Here is a 21,453-nt window from a genome sequence, read left to right as displayed (position 1 = left end):
ACATGTAAACTGTGTGCATATTCCTACAACTATTTGTATCAAATGTAACTTTTTTCATTTTATTTTTCTAAAAAATAAAAAACTTTTAGAACAAATGTGTGAATTTAAAATAAAACAACAACAAAAGTTAATATTTTTCAATAAACTTTTGAAAACAAAACATTCACTCAACTTTATTTTCATTTTCACTCCCATTAAAAATCTATAATTGGTTCTTTTACTATACCCAAATATTCAATTTAGCATGAACACTTAAAGGTAGTATTTCGATCCACTAACTAATATATATATATATATATATATATTTGTTTGGTCCTTTTTCATCTCTCTCGAGATACCACAAAAGGATGAGAATAAATACAAAGAAAAGTCATTTATATTACTTAAAAGATATAATACTGAAAAGGGTTTTTTTTTTAATATTACAAAAAAAAAATATTTACTAAGCATGTTTGGGATTATTTACGACAGGTCGGTGGAAAACGGTAAAACTTTCCCCGAGTTTCTTCTGTTTTTATTTTTTTAATTAAAAAATTATGAAAACGGGAGAAACTCTCTCGTTTTCAAAATTTTTTAATAAATAAAAATGAAAGCGAGAGAGTAACCCCTTTTTCTTTTTTTTTTTTTTAATTTAAAAAAAAACCTCAAATGGATAATGCTCTCCTTGGTTGTTGTTAACTTTTTAAAATATTCTTCACTTCTTGGCACTTTTTTTAAGAAAGGTGACAGGCACCAGAACCCCATGGACGTGCACTTGTGGGAAGCAAGGCTTAACGCCGACTCAAGTGCCCTCACCTTGCGTAGGACATGAGGTTCGATCCCGGGTCCTCTCCGAAACGAACGCCCTACTCAAGGGACCCGATACCAATTAACCTAAAGGCCGTTGGTACTCCTTGGCTTCTTCACCAATGCTTTTATTAAAAAGCAAAAAAACAACACAGAGTAATAGCCACTTTAGTAACGGATATAAATTTATCCGTTGAATTATTTTATTATTATTTTTTCTTATATAATACCCACTTCCCACTTCATACTATCTCCCCCTCCATTCTCATTTTTTCCTATTTTAATCTTATTTCAAGTTCTAATTGTGCGGGTGTTCTCTACTTACATGTGTACGGGATTTCTGTTGATAATTTTCTTAAGATTACAGAGTGATCACATTTCATCCATTTTGTCGGAAAAGATAATATTTTTGTATACTTAGATAACGTTGAAATTAATTATTTATTAATAATTATATTAAGACATTAGTTTCACATAATAATTTTTTATGTCATAATTATATTACACATTAGTTTCATCCTATTAGCGGCCGAAGCATGTTTAATTAGATAACGCAGAAGCATGTTTACTTAGATAACCTAGTATATTATTTGGTTATTTTTTTTATTAATAATTGTATTAAGTCATTATTATATATTAATGATTAATCATATTAATAATTATCTTATTAGCACCCAACCATGTTTAATTAGATAACCCACTATATTTTTAGGGTAATTTTTTATTATTAATAATCGTATTATGTCATTAGGTTTTATGAATAATTTTATTATATCATAATTAATTATTGTATTAATAATTGTTATATTAACCTCGAAGAATGTTTATTTAGATAACTTAGATAACTTAGTATATTATTCGGTTATTTTTTATTTATTTTATATTAATAATTATATTATGTCATAATTATTAATCGTATTAATACTTATCTTATTAGCACCCCAATCATGTTTAATTTGATAACCCACTACATTTTTAGGTAATTTTGTTTATTATTAATAATTGTATTATATCATTAGGTTTTATGAATAATTTTATTATGTCATAATTAATTATTTTATTAATAATTGTTATATTAACCTTGAAGCATGTTTATTTAGATAACATAATATATTATTATGCTATTTTTTATTAATAATTGTATTAAGTCATTATTTTAGATAACCTAGTGTATTATTAGGTTAATTTTTATTGTATTAATAATTATTATATTATGGTTGAAGCATGTTTATTTAGATAACCTAGTATATTATTAGCACACCAATGTTTATGGTTTACTCTTCAATCATATTTAATTTTTCGATGGCATATGTTCGGATTTATGATTTTTTCGTGTCTTATATTTTTTTCAAGTCAACCTATTTTATTTTTCCATTTAATATAAAATTGATTAATTTATAACTTTCTACAGCCTGATCGGGTTCTTAGGTGTAGACATGTGTCTATCGCAGAGCCTCCTCCACAAATCATAGGCCTTTTAAGAGAAGCCGAGTTCTATCATGCGGCTCAAATTCTTAATTTCCGAATTGATGCCGCTCTTGTGAGCGCATTAGTGGAGAGATGGCGGACTGAAGGGCACACATTCCACCTTACATGCGGTGAGACAACAATCACGTTTGAATCCAGCTTCAAATGATCTTGCAAGATCATTGCTGATGAACACGTGTGAGGCCCAGTGTACTTTGTAATTTCCCAAAGCTGTCTTCGTTTGCTGTAGGATGCGCGAACCGTCCAATTGCACCCATCGCCATATGACTTACATTTACCGGAGTATCGAGTCGGATTAGACTCAATAGCTTTGTATTCGACAGATTTAAGTAAGCAGTAATGCTTAATTGCGGTCACAGCATCATCTTTGCTTCGAAACCTCATGCCTACATGAAGATCTCCATTTGTCGTTGCTCCACTTAATGTGTCGGTATACAATAAAGGGTACTCCGGAAATTCTTGTGCGGACATTGCTTCCAAATCAAGGGTCCGCATATGTGCTAGAGGCTCCATTGGTGCCATCATAAAATTATGGCCGGTCATTGGAACGTCTTCAAGATTGCATTCTTCTAACTGAATGTCATCAACACTTGCTTCAGTGTCTTCCCCAAAGCTGTCACCATCGTCATCCACATCGTCTCCACTGGATCGGCCATACTGACCGAATTCGGTTTCTTGGGTATCATGAAAAGAACTTGTTCCGCCTTGTAAATGTTGTGAATTAGTAAAATAATTATTGGGTGGTGGATCATCTTATGTCCTCCACTCCGTAGAGAGTCGTTTAGGTTCATTGACTTGAATGGTGATGAAATCCTCTCCCGTCTCAAATTGCGTTAAACTTCGTCATCTGGGGCGGTTTGTTGTTGGCAAGGAGCACCCTCGAAAGTTGCAGTGCTGAACTCCACGTACAATTCAATAATGCCAATATCTGGATTTCTTTTGTGGCAATCGAACATCATCCGAACATCTCGGTCATTACGCAATTTGAATGACCGATAGCAAATCTTACCGGATCTTGAAGAAATTGGGAGCTGGTATTTGATACATAAAACTCCTTGGTTGTCAGCAATCTCAATGCTTTCTTCAATGAATCTCTTTAAATTTTCGTAAGAGATGTTGTCTTTGACATAAAAATATGATTGATCCTCCGACGAAAATATAATTGTGTCTTCACTAGCAATGATTGAACCATTGTAAACCAATACAAGTGAAGTCTTTGCCATTGTTGAAGACAAGAAGAAGAAGTATGGGTGAGTGAGTGAGTAAATAGTGTGCAAGAGTGAAAATATGCTACTAATGTTGGTTTATATAAAGAGCTCGAATTTTGAAAATTTCATTTATGAACATTGCAGGTTTGACCGTCCCAATTACTGATTGGTGCAGGTTTGACCAACCTATTTTATGCTAAGTACTGATTGGTGCAGGTTTAATTGACTGTCATACTTTGTCCTAATCACTGAGCGGTGCAGGTTTGACCGGCGTATTTTTGTGCTGACTGGTGTAGGTTTGACTGTCCTACTTTGTCCCAATCACTGAGTGGTGCAGGTTTGACTAGCGTACTTTGTGCTAACTGGTGCAGGTTTGACTGTCCTATTTTGTGCAAATCACTAAGTGGTGCAGGTTTGACCGGCGTACTTTGTGCTAATCACTGACCAGTGTAGCTTTAACCGATCTACTTTATACTAATTACTAACTGGTGGAGGTTTGAGTGACCTACTTTGTACTAATTCTTGACCGATCGCGAGTTTTCTTGAGCCTACTTTGTGCTAAGTACTGATCGGTGCAGGTTTGACCATCTTACTTTGTGTTAATTACTGACCGGTGCAGGTTTGACCGACATACTCTGTACTAATTACTGACAGGTATAAGTTTGACTATCCTACTTTGTGCTAATTACTGATCGGTGTAAGTTTGACCAACTTACTTTGAACTAATTACTGACCGGTGCAGGTTTGACTAACGTACTTTGTGCTAATCACTGACAGGTGCAGGTTTGACCGTCTTACTTTGTCCTAATTAATTACCGATACAAGTTTGACCAAACTACTTTATACCAATTACTGACCGGTGCAGGTTTAACCGACCTACTTTGTGCTAAGTACTGACCGGTGCACTTTTCATTGTCCTACTTTGTGGTAATTATTAACCGATGCAGATTTGACAGTCCTACTTTGTGCTAATTAATTACTAACGGTGTAGGTTTGACCGTCCTACTTTGTACTAACTACTTACCATTGTAGATTTAACCATCCTATTTTGTATTAATTAATCACCGGTGCAACTTTGACAGTTTTATTTCTAATATTTTTTTAGATCCGTAATTTTTTTTAAAATAAAAGGTTAATATATATATATATATATATATCAACAATTATTTTTTAATTAAAAAATTAATTATATAAAAAGAATACTTTTTAAAAACCTAACAGTAGCTACATGAGTTTTTTTAGAAAAACAGGGTCTCCCTTTTTTTCATTTTTTTATTTATTAAAAAAATTTAAAAAAATTATGAAAACGGGAGAAGCTCTCCCGTTTTCTATATTTTAAAATAAAAAAAAACTGAAAACGGGGAAAGTTTTACCGTTTTTCACCAACCTATTTATTTTGGTAAATAATCCCAAACATGCGTAGTTTAGTAAATATTTTTTTTTTGTAATATTTAAAAGCCACTGAAAAGTGAACAAATTTTTATGGTTTGAGGACCAAAATAAATACTTGGACATGGATCATCAGGGACAATGGTGAATTTCACCTTGTTTTGGGCCGGATCAAAAAAGATTGGCCCGGCCCAATAATTCCCAACAACCATGGGCTACACAAAGGCCCACAACCGCAAAGAACGCGAGCGAGAGAGAGAGGGAGAGAGAGAGATGGAGAAGAGGGAGGATGGTGGAGGAGCGGAAGCGGCGGTATTCTCACCAGCGGAGATCGAGTACGTTAACTATGGCGGCGAGCACCACCTCCCACTCATCATGGGGCTCGTCGACGACGAGCTCAGTGAGCCCTACTCCATCTTCACCTACCGCTACTTCGTCTACCTCTGGCCTAATCTTTCCTTTCTCGTATCCCTCTTTTTCTTTTTCTCTCTCTCTCTCTCTCTCTGGATCTCTATTTCTATTTCTAGGGTTTTGTTTTTATCTTGATGGGGTTGGGATTGATTGCTTGGTTTGATGGTGTTATTGAAGGCTTTCCATAAGGGGAAGTGCGTGGGGACGGTGGTGTGCAAGATGGGCGAGCACCGGAACACGTTCAGAGGCTACATTGCTATGCTGGTTGTCATCAAACCTTATCGAGGCCGAGGCATTGGTAAAGTTCAAATCTTTGGCTTTTATTTTTTTTATTTTTTTATTTGTTTTGTTGTGATTTGAATGGGGAAGGAGCAATTTTAATGGATGAATTGGATTTGTGCTCTAGTTTTGTCTGATGATTTTGTTGACAAATAAGAATTGAAAAAGAAAAAAAAAAATCTTTTTTTGGTGTTTTATGTTGATCACTATGTTAAAATTATTTGTAGGTTTGATACCAGTAAAGAGAGATTGTTGAGAAAAATTATCACTTCCTTTTCATACTGAGTTTGTATTCTTTAATAATCACTTCCTTTAACTGCATTTCAGAATGTCACTGAATTAAGCTTAAGAGTATTTCATTTCAATATCATCAAAATTTGATTTTTTTTTTTTTCAGAAATTTCCTAATCAGTATTTTGTGTTGGATGCCTGCATTTGTAGTGTATAAACAGATATCAACTCTGGATAGTTGTTTATGATGTTATTGTATTTCTTGGCTTTGAGTGTTTTAATGTTGATTGCCCATGCTATTTGTGGCTTTGATTCCATTAGAGGTATTTTGTGAAAATTTACTTGGTTGAGGTGCAAGAGAAATTATTGAGAAAAATTATTACCTACTTTTCATCCTAAAATTGTATACTTAATTAATTAATCACCAGAATATAACTGAGTGATGGATGATTGTATGTGGTTCACTTTGATGGTATTGAATTTTGGTAGTATATAATTAGCTTTCAAATTATTTGGTTGTTTATGAAGTTATGAAATTCGGTTTTGTTCTTCTAACAAGATAAAATGATGTCTCACTAAGTAATCTAGACTTGAAATTCTTTGTATGTTTACTTTTGAGATTTATTGTGTATCTGTGGCATTTCTTTAGCTTTGTTAACTTTGGAATTTTTTAAAGTATGACATAGGTTTCATATGTTGCAGCTACTGAGCTAGTTACTAGATCTATCCAGGTGATGATGGAATCTGGTTGCGATGAGGTAACTTTCTGTGTATATGATTTTTGTGCTGTCCGTAATGGTTTGTGTCCTATCTTCTCTTTTGTTTCTCTTAAAAAGATGAACCTACCAAACAATCATGCATCGATTTCATCATCCTAGACTTGTTTTTCTTTAACCTAGAAAATTTACAAACCTCCATGTATGTCGTGTGTAAACGGTATCTGATATATCTCATCAGTTTGCTTTCTTGTATTCTGTTATTTACAGCCAGGCTTTTGGCTGTGCTTTTAATGACAGTTAAGGCCTGAATCCAAACTATCTAGTCTCTGTTTTAATAAGTTGAGAATTTCAACATGAAACATATATATTCACAACATAGCGGTGCATAGAGGAAGAAATTAGCAAATGGTCTATTTGCAGTAGTTTCGGCATGCATGACCCTTTTGTGATTGGAATTATGCATATACTTCTACTCAGTTTATAATTGACAATTGTCTTCATTTTGTGCCCCTGCAAATAGTGTCGTTGAAAAACAACAGAAAAGAATGCTATTGTGAAGGTGCCCTGTAAAATATTGTATCTTTTTCTGCAGGTGACACTAGAAGCTGAAGTCACAAACAAGGGAGCCCTTGCTTTGTATGGTCGTCTGGGATTTATAAGGTCGAAGAGATTGTTTCGATACTACCTGAATGGAGTCGATGCTTTCCGTCTGAAGCTATTGTTCCCTCGCCCCGATCCTCTCTTATCTATAAACAGTAATGAAAGCCATAATCATTCTGATCACCCACAAGATGTATACTCTGAGCTTCATCACAATGTTCAGTGAAATTGTGGTTCCTTCAACATTGTACTATGAAATTTACAGCATTGTCTTAAATTCAGAATAGTTTATCATCAATGTAACATTTTTGTTAAAAACTTCAGAAACTACTGTCTCTTGCTGCATTCTGCCATGCGTCTGATAGTGGAAAGATGTTAAATTTATGTATTACAGGAGGATCTCTTTATGTGAATCAAAAAATTTCTTCCCTTTTGGGCAAAGTGAGATATCTAATATGTGATTGAACTGCAAAGTTGGCATGTTTCACTTGTTTATGGTGTCAATGCCAAATATTTTCTTGTTCTCCTTTCCCATTTTTATTAATAACTTGTATCATTTCTTCTGTCACACATTTTTTACAGTAGAAATGAGTGCTGATATCAACACAGCAACATAACATTGTTGGTCACCAATAGTCATTGCAGGAACAATTCCCATCTTTGAAGTGATGAAATCTGCTTGAATCCCTGACGACAATTTCCCGCCTAGTGATACTGGAAACTGCTTTTGTAAACCAATGGCAATCACCACAAACACGAAGATTCTTGAAGATCAAGATAGGGTGATTACCAGGCATTGATATAAGCCCGAACGCAATTGCCAGCCGCTCACTGTGATCAAGAAGCTGTTCCCCTCTTTCCTCATGCACACTATTTGACCTTTCATCTCTTGTATGAACTTGTCGACATTGTCTAACTGAACTTTCCAATTCATCCAGTTTAGAGTAGATTTGTTCAGTCATGGAGTGATGCCGATCTCCCACAATGAATCTGTGCAACTTGCCTTCAACTCTAATCCAACTGCAGCTCACCTCCTTTCTGATTCCTCTTTCATTCATCGTCTTTCTGACCAGTGCTGCTTCTGCCCATTTTTCTGCTGAAGCATACATGTTAAACATCAGAACATAACCCGCAGAATCATTCGGTTCCATCATCAGAAAATTCTCACCAGCAATCTTTCCTAAATCTGCATTTCCATGAGTAGCGCACCCACCTAGCATAATTTTCCAACTCAATGCATCAGGCTCAAACAAACCTGATTTGATTAATGAAAATGCTTTTTCTAATTGGCCTGCACGGCAGTAAACATCGATCATAGAATTGTAGTGATCATTGGTCGGTTTGACCCCATAAACAGAGTTCATTGTGTCCAAACACTCTGTTGCCTCCAATACTAACCCTGAATGGCTATATGCTGTCAAAATGCCAATAAATGTAATCGCATTTGGCTTGACACCACAGCTTATCATCTTCTTGAAAAGTCTCAAGGCTTCCAATGCCTGCCCATGATAAGCACAGCCTGTAATTAGAGCAGTCCAAGAGACAGTATCAGGCTTAGCTATGAGCTCAAATGCCCTGCGTGCGTATTCTAGGTCACCCAATCTTGAGTACATTGTAACCAATGCGCTCTCTCCATAGAGCATGGAAACAAGCCCTCTCTTAATTGCATCAGCATGCAACTGAGTACCAGAATTAGTATCAGCAAGGGATGCAGAAACTTGAAAAAGGTTAGTATATATTGACGGATTCATAGCCATGTCTCTTTTTCTCGAATGTCCGAACATCTTCAAGCAATCCTCAAACATACTGAATTGACAATAAGCAGATATTATAGCACTCCAAGCAACATCGTTAGGTTGCAAAATTTTATCAAAGGCAAGACGAGCCCGAACCATATCCCCAAACTTGGCATAGAAGTCCACAATTGGAGGACCAGAAGAAACATCGGAATCCAGTCCTAACTTCACTATGAATGCATGAATCTGCGTTCCCGCTTTCCTGTCCTCTAAACATGAGCATGCCTTTAATGCAATTGAAAACACAAACTGATCCAATTCAACACCTTCCCTCATCATCCTTTCAAACACAGCCAATGCCTCAACTTGTTTCCCTGCTCTAGTGTAACCAACCATCAAATTAGTGCAGGATGCAGCATCCCTCGCCGGCATTCGATCAAAAAGAAGCACACTACTCTCCAAACACCCACATTCAGCATATACTCTAATGAGCTCATAATCAATTGAAGCATCAGGAACGAAACCAGCTCTAATCACATACGAATGCACTTGTTTACAAATCTCAAGCTCCGAAGGACTCGAGCAAGCCTGTAGCAAACTGGCGAAAACCACACAATCAGGAACAAAACCAGCCAACCTCATCTCGGACACAATATCAATAGCCTCTTGAAAGAGCCCGAAGTTAGCATAATTGGACACCATGATGCCCCAACTATTCAGGCTCTTATCAGGCATTTTATCAAGCACCTTCCGAGCATCATCAAAACAAGAGCAATCCATATACATTCGGATAAGGCAGTTGCCAAGAAACCCATCTGGGTTTCTCCTTCCATTGGTCTTGATAATGTGGTTATGGAGAAGCCTCCCAGTGTCAATAGAGTTCCAGAATCCACAGGCTTGGAGGAGGGGCTTGAAGAAACGGGATTTGATGGGGATGTTGGAGGAGTCCATGAACTGGAGGAAGTCTCTGGCTTCATGGAACCTCCCTTGGTTGGAGAGTGAGAGAAGGTGAAGGTTCTCAAGGAGCCCATTTTGGCTTGGATTGCTTGCAATGGAGGGATTGAGAGAGATCCAAGAAGGGATCTTGGCAGAGGAGAAAGAAGAAGAGGTTTTAGTGAAAAGTTTGGATTTGTTAGGGTTAGGGTTAGGGTTAGGGTTTGATGGCGGGATTGAGAGAAGAGAAGCCATGGCCAACAACCACAGAAAGCCCGCGAATGGACTAACGAACTTAAACGGTCACCGACCTTTATCATCAAATAAATAAATAAATAAATAAATAAAATATTATATATATAACTATGTGAAGTAATAATACTCGGAAAAATTAAAAAAAAACATTTATGATAAAATAAAATTATATGTATGTATATAATAATTTATTTATTTATCCTATGATAAATATTTTTTTTTGAATTATAGAATAGATATTTTTTAAAAAATTAATAATCTAAATTATTAATAAACCAAGCCAAACAAGCAACTTTGAGTTATTAAATATAATCAACCAAATGGATCCAGTTATATTTATTTGGTGAAAGTTTAATTTAATCAATAAACAGAAAAAAAAAAAATTCCAATAAATAGTTATCGGGTCGGATGCTAATCGGATCTGGATCATCAGAACCAAAACCCGCACCCGATAAAGAATCGGAAACATAGCAATAAAAGCCCAAACCCTAACCCTAACTCTATTTCATCAAGCTCACAAACCCTAGCAATGGCGTGCACCCTCGACTTCCGATACCTCGACGAAGGCCTCGGCGGCCAGAAGAACAAGCGGAAGAGATCGGAATCGTCCGAGCCCCAATCCAATGGTGGTGATTCCATGGAACTCGACTCCATGTCCGAGCCCCCGCCGGCTAAACGCGCCGCGCTTCCCTCTCTCTCCGATCCCGAGAAGCCCGCCTTCGGCCGACCTACCTACGACGGCGTCATTGCTGGAAAGGCCTCCGGCCGCAAGTGGAAGCAGGCCCGGACGCAGCGCGCCTCTGCTGCCCTGGTCTCCCGCCGTGGGAAAACGATGGAGCTCCGCGCAAAGGAGAAGGAGATGAAGAGAGCTTATAAGGAGAGGATGAATGAGCTCAAGGAGGAGATACGGCTGAACAAGGTCGAGAAGAGAAAGAAGAGAGAGGAAAGAGAGAAGAAGAAGCAGGAGAACATTTTGAGGACGGGGACAAAGCTTCAGAAGATCACCAACCCTAAAACGCTGAAGAAGATCGCGAAATCCAAACAGAAGAAGCTGTTGAAGGTTGTGCCTGATGAGATCCTTGATAAGAATGCCAACAAGAAGAAGAACAATGCCTAAAAATTGCAGCTTTTTTTTTCTCAGGTGAATCATGTGACCACTTTATTATCTTTTTGTCTTTGATTTTGTATGTTTATGGATTTAGATACCAAAGCTGTTATCTTTTTATGAGAATTTTGAAATTAAAAATCTGAGCTTTTTGAAGAACTTGACTTGTGGTTCATATCTAGCTCATAGAGAGAGATATAACTTGCTAAATTTTGTGTTTTTTTTTCAAGGTATTTGATGTATTTGATTGTGTATTTCTATGCTTTTGATGCATTTGTGGTTTGAAGTTTTTTGGGATGCAATGAATCTTTAATCACTTTCAAGGTAAATATGTAAATCTTCAAATTATTGTTAGAGATGAAACAGAGAAGGAAGTTCTATTCTTTTTGTTTTGTTGAATGTATAGTATGATACTAAAGCAAATGAGAGTGAAGCAGTTAATAGAATGAAAACGGTATCGTCCTTCTTTTTGTTGCATCTACATTCTCTGAATGCAATTCAATTAAATATGAAATTGGAAAAGGTTATTGTATTATGTGTTTGCTTGAATGTGTGAATGATACTAAAACAAATGAGAATAAATAGAATGATAAAAGTATTGTTTCGTTTTTATTTTGTCTACTTTCTCTGAATGGCTAGAAATTAGAACTGAAGCAGAGAAGGAAATTCTGTTCTTTGTGTTTGGTTGAATGTGTAGAATACTGTGAAAACAATTGGGAGTAAATTGTATGATAGAAGTATTGTTCTTTTGACTTCATCGACTTACTCTGAATGCACTGCATACTCAATTGATCTAGTTTTAACTTTTAAGATTTGGAGTTTTCATTGTTTTATATCGACAAGATGACCATCAAAGATGCTGATGTTGCAATTAATCTGGCACAAAAAGTTAGGGTCTTGTGAAGGTATATTTTGATGACCCTCTTTTTTTCCACCAAATAAGTCTTCTCATTTCATTGAGTTTAATTGTATCGTCTCGCTGTAATATTTGTCATACAAGTGCGCTTGTGTGTTTGATTTCAGTGAGCCTTGCTGATAATGAGATTGCTCTTTTCAAATTTAGCTTTAAGTTCAAATGAAGCAGTAATTTTTGTCATACAACTGAACTTGTGTATATGACCTTTATACATCTGATTTCAGAGAGTTATACTAATACTGAGATTGGTCTTGCTTTTGATTTTACAGAGCCTTGTCAGTACTGAGTTTGTTGTTCCATTTCAATTTTAGGCTTGTTGTCAATGAAACTTTCTTCTTTTGTGCCAATTTTCTTATAGTTCTTACAGTCTCATCTCCGCTAAGATTTTTGTCCCAATATATGAATTAATTCTGTGATTAATGGCCATTATAGCATGGTGAATGTTGGTCAATGAAATGGAATTATTCAAAGTGTTACTAAGCTGCTGATTTGCATTGTTGAATGATTTTCATAGTATCATGTACAATGTCTAAAGCCGAATTTTAGCGGATGCAGATGTTTTGATGCTTATCTTATAATATATTAACAAAGAGCGTGTATTGATTATATTATGGATGATACTTTAAGTATTAACTAATTCTAAGATAAGTTGATACTTATCTTAGAATACTTTAAGTATTTACTAATTATATTATGTATTGATTATATTAGGGATGATACTTTAAGTATTAACTAATTCTAAGTATTCTATATGTTTTTTTCCCCTTTTTTCCTTTATAATGTCAACAAGCCATCTTTATCCTTATCCATACTTTGAAAGGGTGTTTAATTTTCAATTTTATACATAAGAGTCAATCACACTACCACTTGTCTATTACTATCTATTACATATGGTCAGTATTATATCTTGTGCGTGATATTATGAAATATGAAATATCTTTTTACATGATTGTATTATAAAATGATATTCAAGTTTTTCTTATTATAATGGCATTCATAAGCATGGAAAGACTCCAAATTTTATTTTATTTTTTATGAACAAAGTGTTATAAACGTTTGTTTTACTGAATTACAATTGGTATCTAACCTTGGGAAAAACTGTAATATTATTGGGGATTTTATTGAGCTATATATATATATATATATATATGAAATATAAAGTGACTCATCAAATTTGCCCTTATAAAATTTCAAACCCTTTTTTTATTATATATTAATACGTGAAGATTACAGTTGTGAACTTTGCTGAATAAATTGGAATTATGTTGATATCCTGAATAAATTTCCTTTCAGTGTACCCCTTCATATACACTTGTTCTTTCAACCACAACCACAGGAATATGCATATAAACCATAATTAATTATTTTTTGCCCATAATAAGCGCTTAACAATTATTTAGATGGAATTCAAAATTTTTCCCTTCCCAAAATTATGATTACAATTTTATTGATCTCTAAAATAAAACTGTTGAATATGAGAGATTAGAAGAATAACACCTTTATCTAACTCTAAAACACAAACACAAACTCAATTTTGAGATAAGTTTGCACATACAACAATCAGAACAAATTAATAAAAACAAAATAATCATGCTTGCAGCAAAAAGACACTCATATCTCAACCCTTTTAATTTATGTTCCATACTACAAAATCTTACTGTAAAACATCTTCAACAGCATTTTGCCATAATTCTCAAAAATAGCACAATTGTGATTTTAACAAAAATAGCACTTATTTATCTACCTTATCATACCCAATCTTGATATAAAACATCCATGCCAACATTCTAAGAGAATCCTAAGCATATAAATTTTCCAATATGATAATGAAAAATTAGAGCTATGTGTGTCAATTCCATCAGAGCAAATAAACATATCATGATTCAAAGACTTCTAATGAAAATTGTTTCATTGAAGTGATACAAGCTTCTAATATCAATATATCACAAACAAATGAAGGAAAATATCAAAGATCTGTAGCCAGAATTCCCATAGTATTAGAAACTGCAAAAATGGACTTGCAAATGGATTCAATAGGCTACAGAAACTTGTTAAAAATCACAAACCCAACATTATAAATCATAAACCTTTCATATTTCGGCCCGTAGATTCAACTCCCATAGAACTCAATCCCAAGATGATCCACAACAATATTCTACTATAATAGAAAGCATGTACACTTTCACATATAGCAATTACAATGCATGCCTATGGTTTTTTTGAGTCAATTTCATCATTGAAAATTAGAATGAAAAGCATGATTACAATTTATACAAGAAGACTCTCTTCCTTCACATTTAAATTACAATCCAAAAACTCAATTTAGAGATAAAACATCCATAACAACATTCTGTGAAAATTCAAAGCATTTGCCATGAAAATAGAAGCATGTGTCAGCCATTTCCATCAAAAAATATTAAAATGAACAGCATGATTATGCTTCCAACAAGAAAACTCTTATATCTCTACACTTGAATTCAACTTCCATAAAACTCAAGAAAAACCATCAGTTACAGCATACAACATTTAGCTATGATGCCAAGAATATATATTCTCACCCATAAAAATGAAAATTAATGCATACATTACTCAAACTCATCATAACAAAATGAAGAACATAATCACAAGTATCATGAGAACCTCTCATTTTTCAAATATAATGATGAAAATAAAAGCATATATATGCCACCAAATTCCATCAAGACATGCTACCAAAAACATTCTGGTATGATGCCCAGAATATAAATTCTCATGAATAAAAATGAAAATCAATGCATATATTAATCAATTTCATTATAGCAAAACAAAGAAGATAATCACAATTATAATGATAACACTCTCATACATCTACTCTCAATTTCAAACCCCACAGATACAAAACATTCTAAAACAATTCAAAGCATATAAATTTTCAAATAAAACAATGAAAATTAGAAAAATCAGAATCAAGTGTAACTTCAAAAACATAAAACATAGCAGTGCATAGTTATGATTCAAAGAGCAACAATGAGTACTTGGATTGTTTTATGTGAAAAATGTCATTTTTTTCAATGAAATTTCAAAGATCTTTGACAACCTGAATCCCCATAGCATTAGCAGTACCAATAATGGACTTGCAAATGGATTCAAGAGGCATGAACTGGCAAAAAGGGTCAGATTGCTTCACCTTGGCAATCTCGAAGACATGGCGGATAGAGATCGAGGAGGCGACAACGTGGCCGGGGCGGCTGCTGCCGGATTCGATCCCGGCGGCCTTCTTGATGAACCAGGTCACCGACGGCGACTTCACGGTGAACTCAAAGGTGTTGTCCTTGAAGGCGGTGATGGTCACGGCCATTGGAGTCTCAGGCTTGTACTTCTGCGTTCTGGCGTTGAAATCCTTGCAGAAAGCCATCAGATTTAGCCGGTACTGGCCGAGAGCCGGGCCGACCGGTGGCGCCGGCCGGGCGGCACCCGCCGGCACGGTGAGCCGGATCGTCGCCGCCACCGGCCGCCGGACCGCCAGCTCCTTCAAAACTGTCATTTTTTTAGGGATTCTCTCTTCACTCTTCGCAGCTGTTCTTATTTCACAGTGAAGTTCTGCCTTAACGGGTCGGATCCTAAAGCCAAATAAAAATCCGAATGTGAAAAACATCCATTAATTTTTTTTAAACCTATCAAAGTTGTATTTTTTTTTTATGCAATTATTAAAGAAAAATTCAATTTTGTAAATAATTTTAATATTTTTATGCAATTTCATCCACCAGACTTAATACTTAAATACAACAAAATTAATTATTTTACTAACCAGTATAAAAAGTTATATGACTTGCCAAAAGTGTCTTAGGCATATGGCATGAAAGTTCTTATACATCATTCAACATCTACATGAAAGTCCATTTTGCTACTACTGTCTCTTGTGTTTTTTTCTTCTCTCTTATGGTATTTCACTTCTGGTGACTCATTTTTATCCCTGTTATTTTCCTTTTTTTTTTTTATGCAGCTTTTGCAATGAATTCATGGTTATCCACTTTTTTTTTTTAAAAAAAAAGTTTTTATGCACCAATATCCATAATATCCAGATCAACTCTTTGTGCTTATATAGGGTAAAATTGTGTAAAATGCATAAAAAAAAAAAGACTCATGCACGCTCTTCGTTTGGGCCTCATCCGTCATACATGATTTGTTCATATTATAAAATCAAACAAGTTTATGGAGAAACTAAAATATTTTGGTATTATTTGGTTGTCATATTCTTTTACCTATTTGAGAGTGATGACAAGATAAGATATCGGATTCGGATCTAGATTTGTTAAAGATAAACCCGAATCTGTCTCAAACACCATCATGAAAACAAACCTCTGAGTCTCGAAACTCCAGACACACACACATATATATATGGTGAGGAGCTCATTGAACAGTCACTAATATAGCCATTGGGTTGAGCTTCCAATGATCACAAAACATGTAGAAGTGACTTAGGCTTGAGTGTATATAGGTCCCAACTCTAACAATTGAAAGGCTACTATTCCTATCCTATCAGTTCAAAACTTTATTCTTATCAATTGGAAACCTTATTGAAAGGGTAAGGTTCAAGGCTTGTGAAGACACCGCAGTCTTTCCTTTTGCCCTCCTTGTTGCTTTGCATCTGCTATATTCTTGCTTCATTTTTTTGTTATTCAACTTGAACTCAAACTTCCCTCAGATTCATTATTGGTAATCATTCCGTCTATATATTCTATAATTGTGATTGTGACTTAAGTTGTGATTGTAATTTGGAATTATTGGATCTAAGACCCATGTACACTCAAATCTAAGTCACTCCTACATGTTTTGTAACCATTGGATGCTTACGCAACAACTATTAGTGACCATTGGAGGAACTCCTCACCCAAATATATCCTAGGCTTATCATCAGCAACCATACTTCCTTCTGAATAACCTTACCACAACTTCATTGCTTTCCATTGCTTTCCTCATCCTCTCCATTGTCTCTCACCAGTGTTTTCATCTTTTACTTGCTGACATTTGAGCTGATCATTGCCAAAATGTGCTATGCAAAGATCTTTTGCCAACCCCGAGTTAGCATACCCTAACAACGACTGACAAACCTCGCAAAAGGCGAAATCAGTCTTAAGATAGTTCTTAGCAAGCCTAATCCCAAGCTCAGACCTTTCAACTTGCTTTTTAATTGTTTCTATTAATGTTAATTCATGTAATAATTAAATATTTATTGCCAACAACTATGATTTATGCTACTTTAATAATAGGCCATTGCAGGGAAGGTAGGATCACTGATGCTTGTGACTTTAGATAAAATGATTGAACAAGAGGTGATCTTGGATGTATTCTTGTTGGAAAAAAACTTAAACATAAATAATCATATGGGTTAATAATGTGGGGATTATTATGGGACATAAGTTAGAGAATATGAAGAGTTAGGAGTTGAGGAATATGAAGATGAAGAGTCATGAGTTATTATGTAATAAGTATGGGAATTATAGAATCTCAAGGGTTTATTGTAAAGCCTATATAAGAGGCTAGCTATGAAGTGTTTTGATGAAGAGGTTTGAGATTTTAATAAAATATATATTATTAAGTGGTATTCTATCTTTCTCTTCCTACTATCTCTTTTGAGCATATTTTGGCCCATTATCATTTCCAACAGTGGTATTAGAGCTTGTCGTTGAAGAGTTGGTGAACTTTTGTCATTCCCAACAATTGTGCCAAAGCCTTGTTGAAAAGTTAGTAAACGTTCGTCAATCATAACGACGTTTCAGTCAAAGAACTGGTTAAAGAGTTTGAACAACGACGTGGAAGCATCGATAGGAAGTCTCTCTCAATAAGAGACAGGTGGAAGACAGGTGGAATTATCGATAGGTGATTCTCCATAGAGGACCTCTGAGACTCAAGCTTGTAGAAGTGAAGCCAAGGCAGGCTAGAAGATTGAAGTACAAGTCAACCTACTTGAAGGCAAAGTCGAAGAAGAAAGGTGAGAGCTGTGAGCAAAGCTCCACCAAGAAAGAAGACTGAAGAAGACAGTCAAGAGAAGAGAAATGGAGAACGGAAGACCAATTGTTGTGTCAGCGCAATTCAAGGCGATGCTTAAGGAGATATTAGAAAAGCTAAAGCTTCCACCCCCAAGGTATGAATGTGAACGAAATGGTCCTGACCACTTACCTAATTTTGTTGTGATAATAAGGTTTGAGGATAAGCAAAGATGTCACGAACTATGTGGACCTCGTGCATACACAAAGAAAGATGCTGAGAATGAAGCCTCAATGCAAGTGATAAAGCATCTAGGACATTACTAGGACATTATCGTGAAAGATATAAATGAAGAAGAGCTGGTTGAACTCAAGCATGAGTGTGAAGACCTGAAGAAAGCTAATGAAGAGCTTCGGAAAAGTCTCCTTGAAACCAGTAATGAGTTGAAGGAGTTAAAAGAAAGAATGGCGGATTTAGATCCAGAGGAAGAACTTGATTCCGGGTCATCAAATTGTGTTCGTGTTTTTCCAAAAGGTTGTGCTTGTCATGTTTAACAAAATGTTTAAGTTTAAGGGGGGATGTTGGAAATAAACTTAAACATAAATAATCATATGGGTTAATAATGTGGGGATTATTATGAGACATAAGTTAGAGAATATGAAGAGTTAGGAGTTGAGGAATATGAAGGTGAAGAGTCATGAGTTATTATGTAATAAGTATAGGAGTTATAGAATCTCAAGGGTTTATTGTAAATCTTATATAAGAGGCTAGCTATGAAGTGTTTTGATGAAGAGGTTTGAGATTTTAATAAAAATATATATTATCAAGTAGTATTCTATCTTCCTCTTCCTACTATCTCTTTTGAGCATATTTTTGCCCATCATCGTTTCCAACAATTCTGCCATAACTCACTTGACACAGGGCTTTGCAAGAGTGGGAAAATGACTGTACCCATGAGTGCTCTTGACAAGTTGCACAAGAGTGCTCTTGATGGAGTCTCTGTGTCTCTCGTAGGTTTTGATAAATACCTCCCTTCGAAAGCTGAGCGGGTTCTCTTCTTCTAAAACACGACTGCGTCGCCATCTCAACGCAGACCAAGAACGAAGGCAACATCTTGAGGCCTAAAACTCAGCAGGCTTTCCCCGATCCTGAATTTATTGGTGCGGCCATTGTACCTTTGCAACAGAGAATCAAGAAGGGTCCGCTCTTGGAATACAGCTTCCAACTCAGTAAATGCTGCAAACGGTGTCCTTTGGATGATCTCCCAGTGTCGAGGGATCATGTGAACTTTCAATTCAGCCAAGGTCTCCACTACCGGTATCAAGTAGCATCGCCCATTAACTAGGTTGACCGTTATAATCACTAGCCTGTGACAATGACAACACATTCAACAGTATTCACAAATTTTTAAGCGGGAAATGAAAAGTTTTAAACGGTAACATGTCAATTTTTAAACAGAGATATCATTTGTTAAATGGAGACGTAGTTTGTTAAACAGAGACAACAATAGTTAAGTGGTGACATATTTTTTTAAACCACAACTCATATCTTAAACGGAGACCTCATATGTAAAACTGCAACCATATCAAATGAAAGGGGAAATGTACATTATAAACATTACACAAATCATAACAATCGAAAAACTAATTCGATCGTGTAGGCAGACGAAAATGTAAAACAAAACAAAACCCTAGCCGAGAAATCTCCGTGCAGACTAACAAAACCCCAGCCGATAAATCCCCCTGCAGGCTTCAATGTCTTCCAATAAAAACAGAACCACAAAACAAAATCGAAAAAATCTTTCTTTGTAACAGAATAGTTAACATAAAACCATAATCACAACTTCTTCAATACCTTAGATTGCGAACTGATGAAATGCCGAATACTTACGTGGGACTTCTCCTTCGAGACACCGGTGGAAAGGGAAAAGCTGAAATTACAGAGGATGTTCTGGCAGAGACGAAAGGGAAAAAGCTGAAGAGGCGAGTTGATAAAAATCAAGTATACGGCTCCAGTAAAGTTATCTCTTGGGATTACCCTAACCCCCACTTCCTCTCTAACCGCCGAAATGATGGCAATGCCACGACTTCCCATGCGCAGGAAATTTCGTCCATAAAATTTAAAAATCACTCCGTTAACCACCGTTACATGTTTTGGGGGTTTGGAAGAGAATGAAATTAAAAAGAAGGGGTTTTTAGGGATTCCCAAATTAAGGGGGTGTTTTTGGAAATATTGTAAACTTTGGAGATTTTTTTGATAATTACCACATTTTTAATTATGATAAAAGAAATAACAATGCTTAATCAATATAGTTAAAAATTAAAAAGTATCGCCATTCTATTTTATATTTTTTATGTTTTAATCTTAATTTTAATAATAAATAATTAATAAAATAAAATATTTAATTCAAATATTTAACTATGATAATGGAAGTAAAACAATATTTGAAATATTTTATTATTTAAAAATAAGTATTATATTACTTGAATATGTTATTTATATATAATTCCATTTAATCCTATAAAGAGTATAATGGTCATTTTGCCATATTTATCTTTTTTAACTTTTCTCATTCCTAATATACTCAAGGTTGTCAGACCCAGCCCGGGCATTGACCCAGTTAAGGCCAGGGGTCAGGGGTCAATGGGTTCGACCGAGTCGAACTGGGGTTGAACCGGGGTCAATAATAAAAAATAAAAAATATTATAATAATTAATAATGGACAAATATAATATTAAAACTATAATTATAATATAAAAATTTACTCAAATTTGATATTTAAATTGATAAATAACCTTATATGCACTAGTGTTTTCTAATTATGTCATTTATTTTTAAATTTTTTAAACATTTACAAATTTAATATATTAATATATAATTATTGAACTTCTCTCGGTGTTTTTTATTTATTTGTTTGTTTATTGGTTTATTTTGTCAGAATAGATAAAAAAATTTAATTTACTAATTCTTATCTTTTATATGGATGATACATTTTATCAATAAATTATGTAACTTACCCAATTTCAATTGAGATTTTATTTTGTTTTAAATTTTCTTATTTTTTTTATTTAGTTAGAATATTTTATTTTTATATTTTATAATAAAATTACACTCATTTATTGTTTTATTTTTTTAATAAATTAAATTTTAGAAAGTATTTAGTATTTACATAACATATTAATAAATTTTATTTTTAAATGCTAATTTTTTTTGTTGGTATGTTTTTTTGATATATATATATATATATATATTTGCAATTCCATTTATTGATTATAAATTAAAAAATAATATTATATAAATATACATGATCTTGTAGTTTCTAATGAGAAAATAATAATAAATTATTAAATATTGTAAAAAAAAAAACTCTAAAATTGTGACCTGATTGACCCGGCCGGGTCAACCGGTTCCCGGTTGAACTGTCCCGGTC

At 34.7% G+C, this 21,453-nt stretch overlaps 4 protein-coding genes across 5 annotated transcripts; 2 read left to right on the top strand and 2 right to left on the bottom strand.

The window, feature by feature from the left end:
- Nucleotides 1–5,113: 5,113 nt before the first annotated feature.
- Nucleotides 5,114–7,518, top strand: LOC120270881 (N-alpha-acetyltransferase MAK3). 2 transcript variants are annotated; one of them, XM_039277955.1, is made up of 4 exons: nucleotides 5,114–5,336; nucleotides 5,460–5,580; nucleotides 6,495–6,550; nucleotides 7,104–7,514. In XM_039277955.1, exons 1-4 carry the CDS (start codon nucleotides 5,145–5,147, stop codon nucleotides 7,335–7,337), a joined length of 603 nt encoding a protein of 200 aa, XP_039133889.1. In that variant the 5' UTR covers nucleotides 5,114–5,144; the 3' UTR covers nucleotides 7,338–7,514. The 2 variants fall into 2 exon arrangements, with proteins under 2 accessions (XP_039133889.1, XP_039133890.1); XM_039277956.1 differs by having other exon boundaries at nucleotides 5,158–5,271; nucleotides 7,104–7,518.
- Nucleotides 7,519–7,654: 136 nt separating this feature from the next.
- Nucleotides 7,655–10,043, bottom strand: LOC120270880 (pentatricopeptide repeat-containing protein At5g13270, chloroplastic). The gene has a single exon (XM_039277954.1). It carries the CDS (start codon nucleotides 10,033–10,035, stop codon nucleotides 7,738–7,740), a length of 2,298 nt encoding a protein of 765 aa, XP_039133888.1. The 5' UTR covers nucleotides 10,036–10,043; the 3' UTR covers nucleotides 7,655–7,737.
- A 502-nt stretch (nucleotides 10,044–10,545) lies between these two features.
- Nucleotides 10,546–11,299, top strand: LOC120270588 (MAP7 domain-containing protein 2). Its single transcript, XM_039277645.1, has one exon. It carries the CDS (start codon nucleotides 10,565–10,567, stop codon nucleotides 11,150–11,152), a length of 588 nt encoding a protein of 195 aa, XP_039133579.1. The 5' UTR covers nucleotides 10,546–10,564; the 3' UTR covers nucleotides 11,153–11,299.
- Nucleotides 11,300–14,986: 3,687 nt separating this feature from the next.
- LOC120270632 (54S ribosomal protein L19, mitochondrial) lies at nucleotides 14,987–15,594 on the bottom strand. The gene has a single exon (XM_039277688.1). The coding sequence runs from the start codon at nucleotides 15,577–15,579 to the stop codon at nucleotides 15,115–15,117; it is 465 nt and encodes a 154-aa protein (XP_039133622.1). The 5' UTR covers nucleotides 15,580–15,594; the 3' UTR covers nucleotides 14,987–15,114.
- Nucleotides 15,595–21,453: the final 5,859 nt, after the last annotated feature.

This window comes from Dioscorea cayenensis, chromosome 10 (assembly GCF_009730915.1).
Source record: "Dioscorea cayenensis subsp. rotundata cultivar TDr96_F1 chromosome 10, TDr96_F1_v2_PseudoChromosome.rev07_lg8_w22 25.fasta, whole genome shotgun sequence".
NCBI classification, from domain to species: Eukaryota; Viridiplantae; Streptophyta; class Magnoliopsida; order Dioscoreales; family Dioscoreaceae; genus Dioscorea; species Dioscorea cayenensis.
Note: the sequence above shows the minus strand (reverse complement) of the source record. Positions and strands in the feature narration are given on the sequence as shown.

Bases quoted from the DNA above. Each gene is read 5' to 3' on its own strand.
- LOC120270588 (XM_039277645.1), top strand. From the start codon at position 10,565: ATGGCGTGCACCCTCGACTTCCGATACCTCGACGAAGGCCTCGGCGGC.
- LOC120270881 (XM_039277955.1), top strand. From the start codon at position 5,145: ATGGAGAAGAGGGAGGATGGTGGAGGAGCGGAAGCGGCGGTATTCTCA. The intron at 5,337-5,459 runs GTATCCCTCTTT...GTGTTATTGAAG, and splicing joins GGCCTAATCTTTCCTTTCTC to GCTTTCCATAAGGGGAAGTG. The intron at 6,551-7,103 runs GTAACTTTCTGT...CTTTTTCTGCAG, and splicing joins TGGAATCTGGTTGCGATGAG to GTGACACTAGAAGCTGAAGT.
- LOC120270880 (XM_039277954.1), bottom strand. From the start codon at position 10,035: ATGGCTTCTCTTCTCTCAATCCCGCCATCAAACCCTAACCCTAACCCT.
- LOC120270632 (XM_039277688.1), bottom strand. From the start codon at position 15,579: ATGACAGTTTTGAAGGAGCTGGCGGTCCGGCGGCCGGTGGCGGCGACG.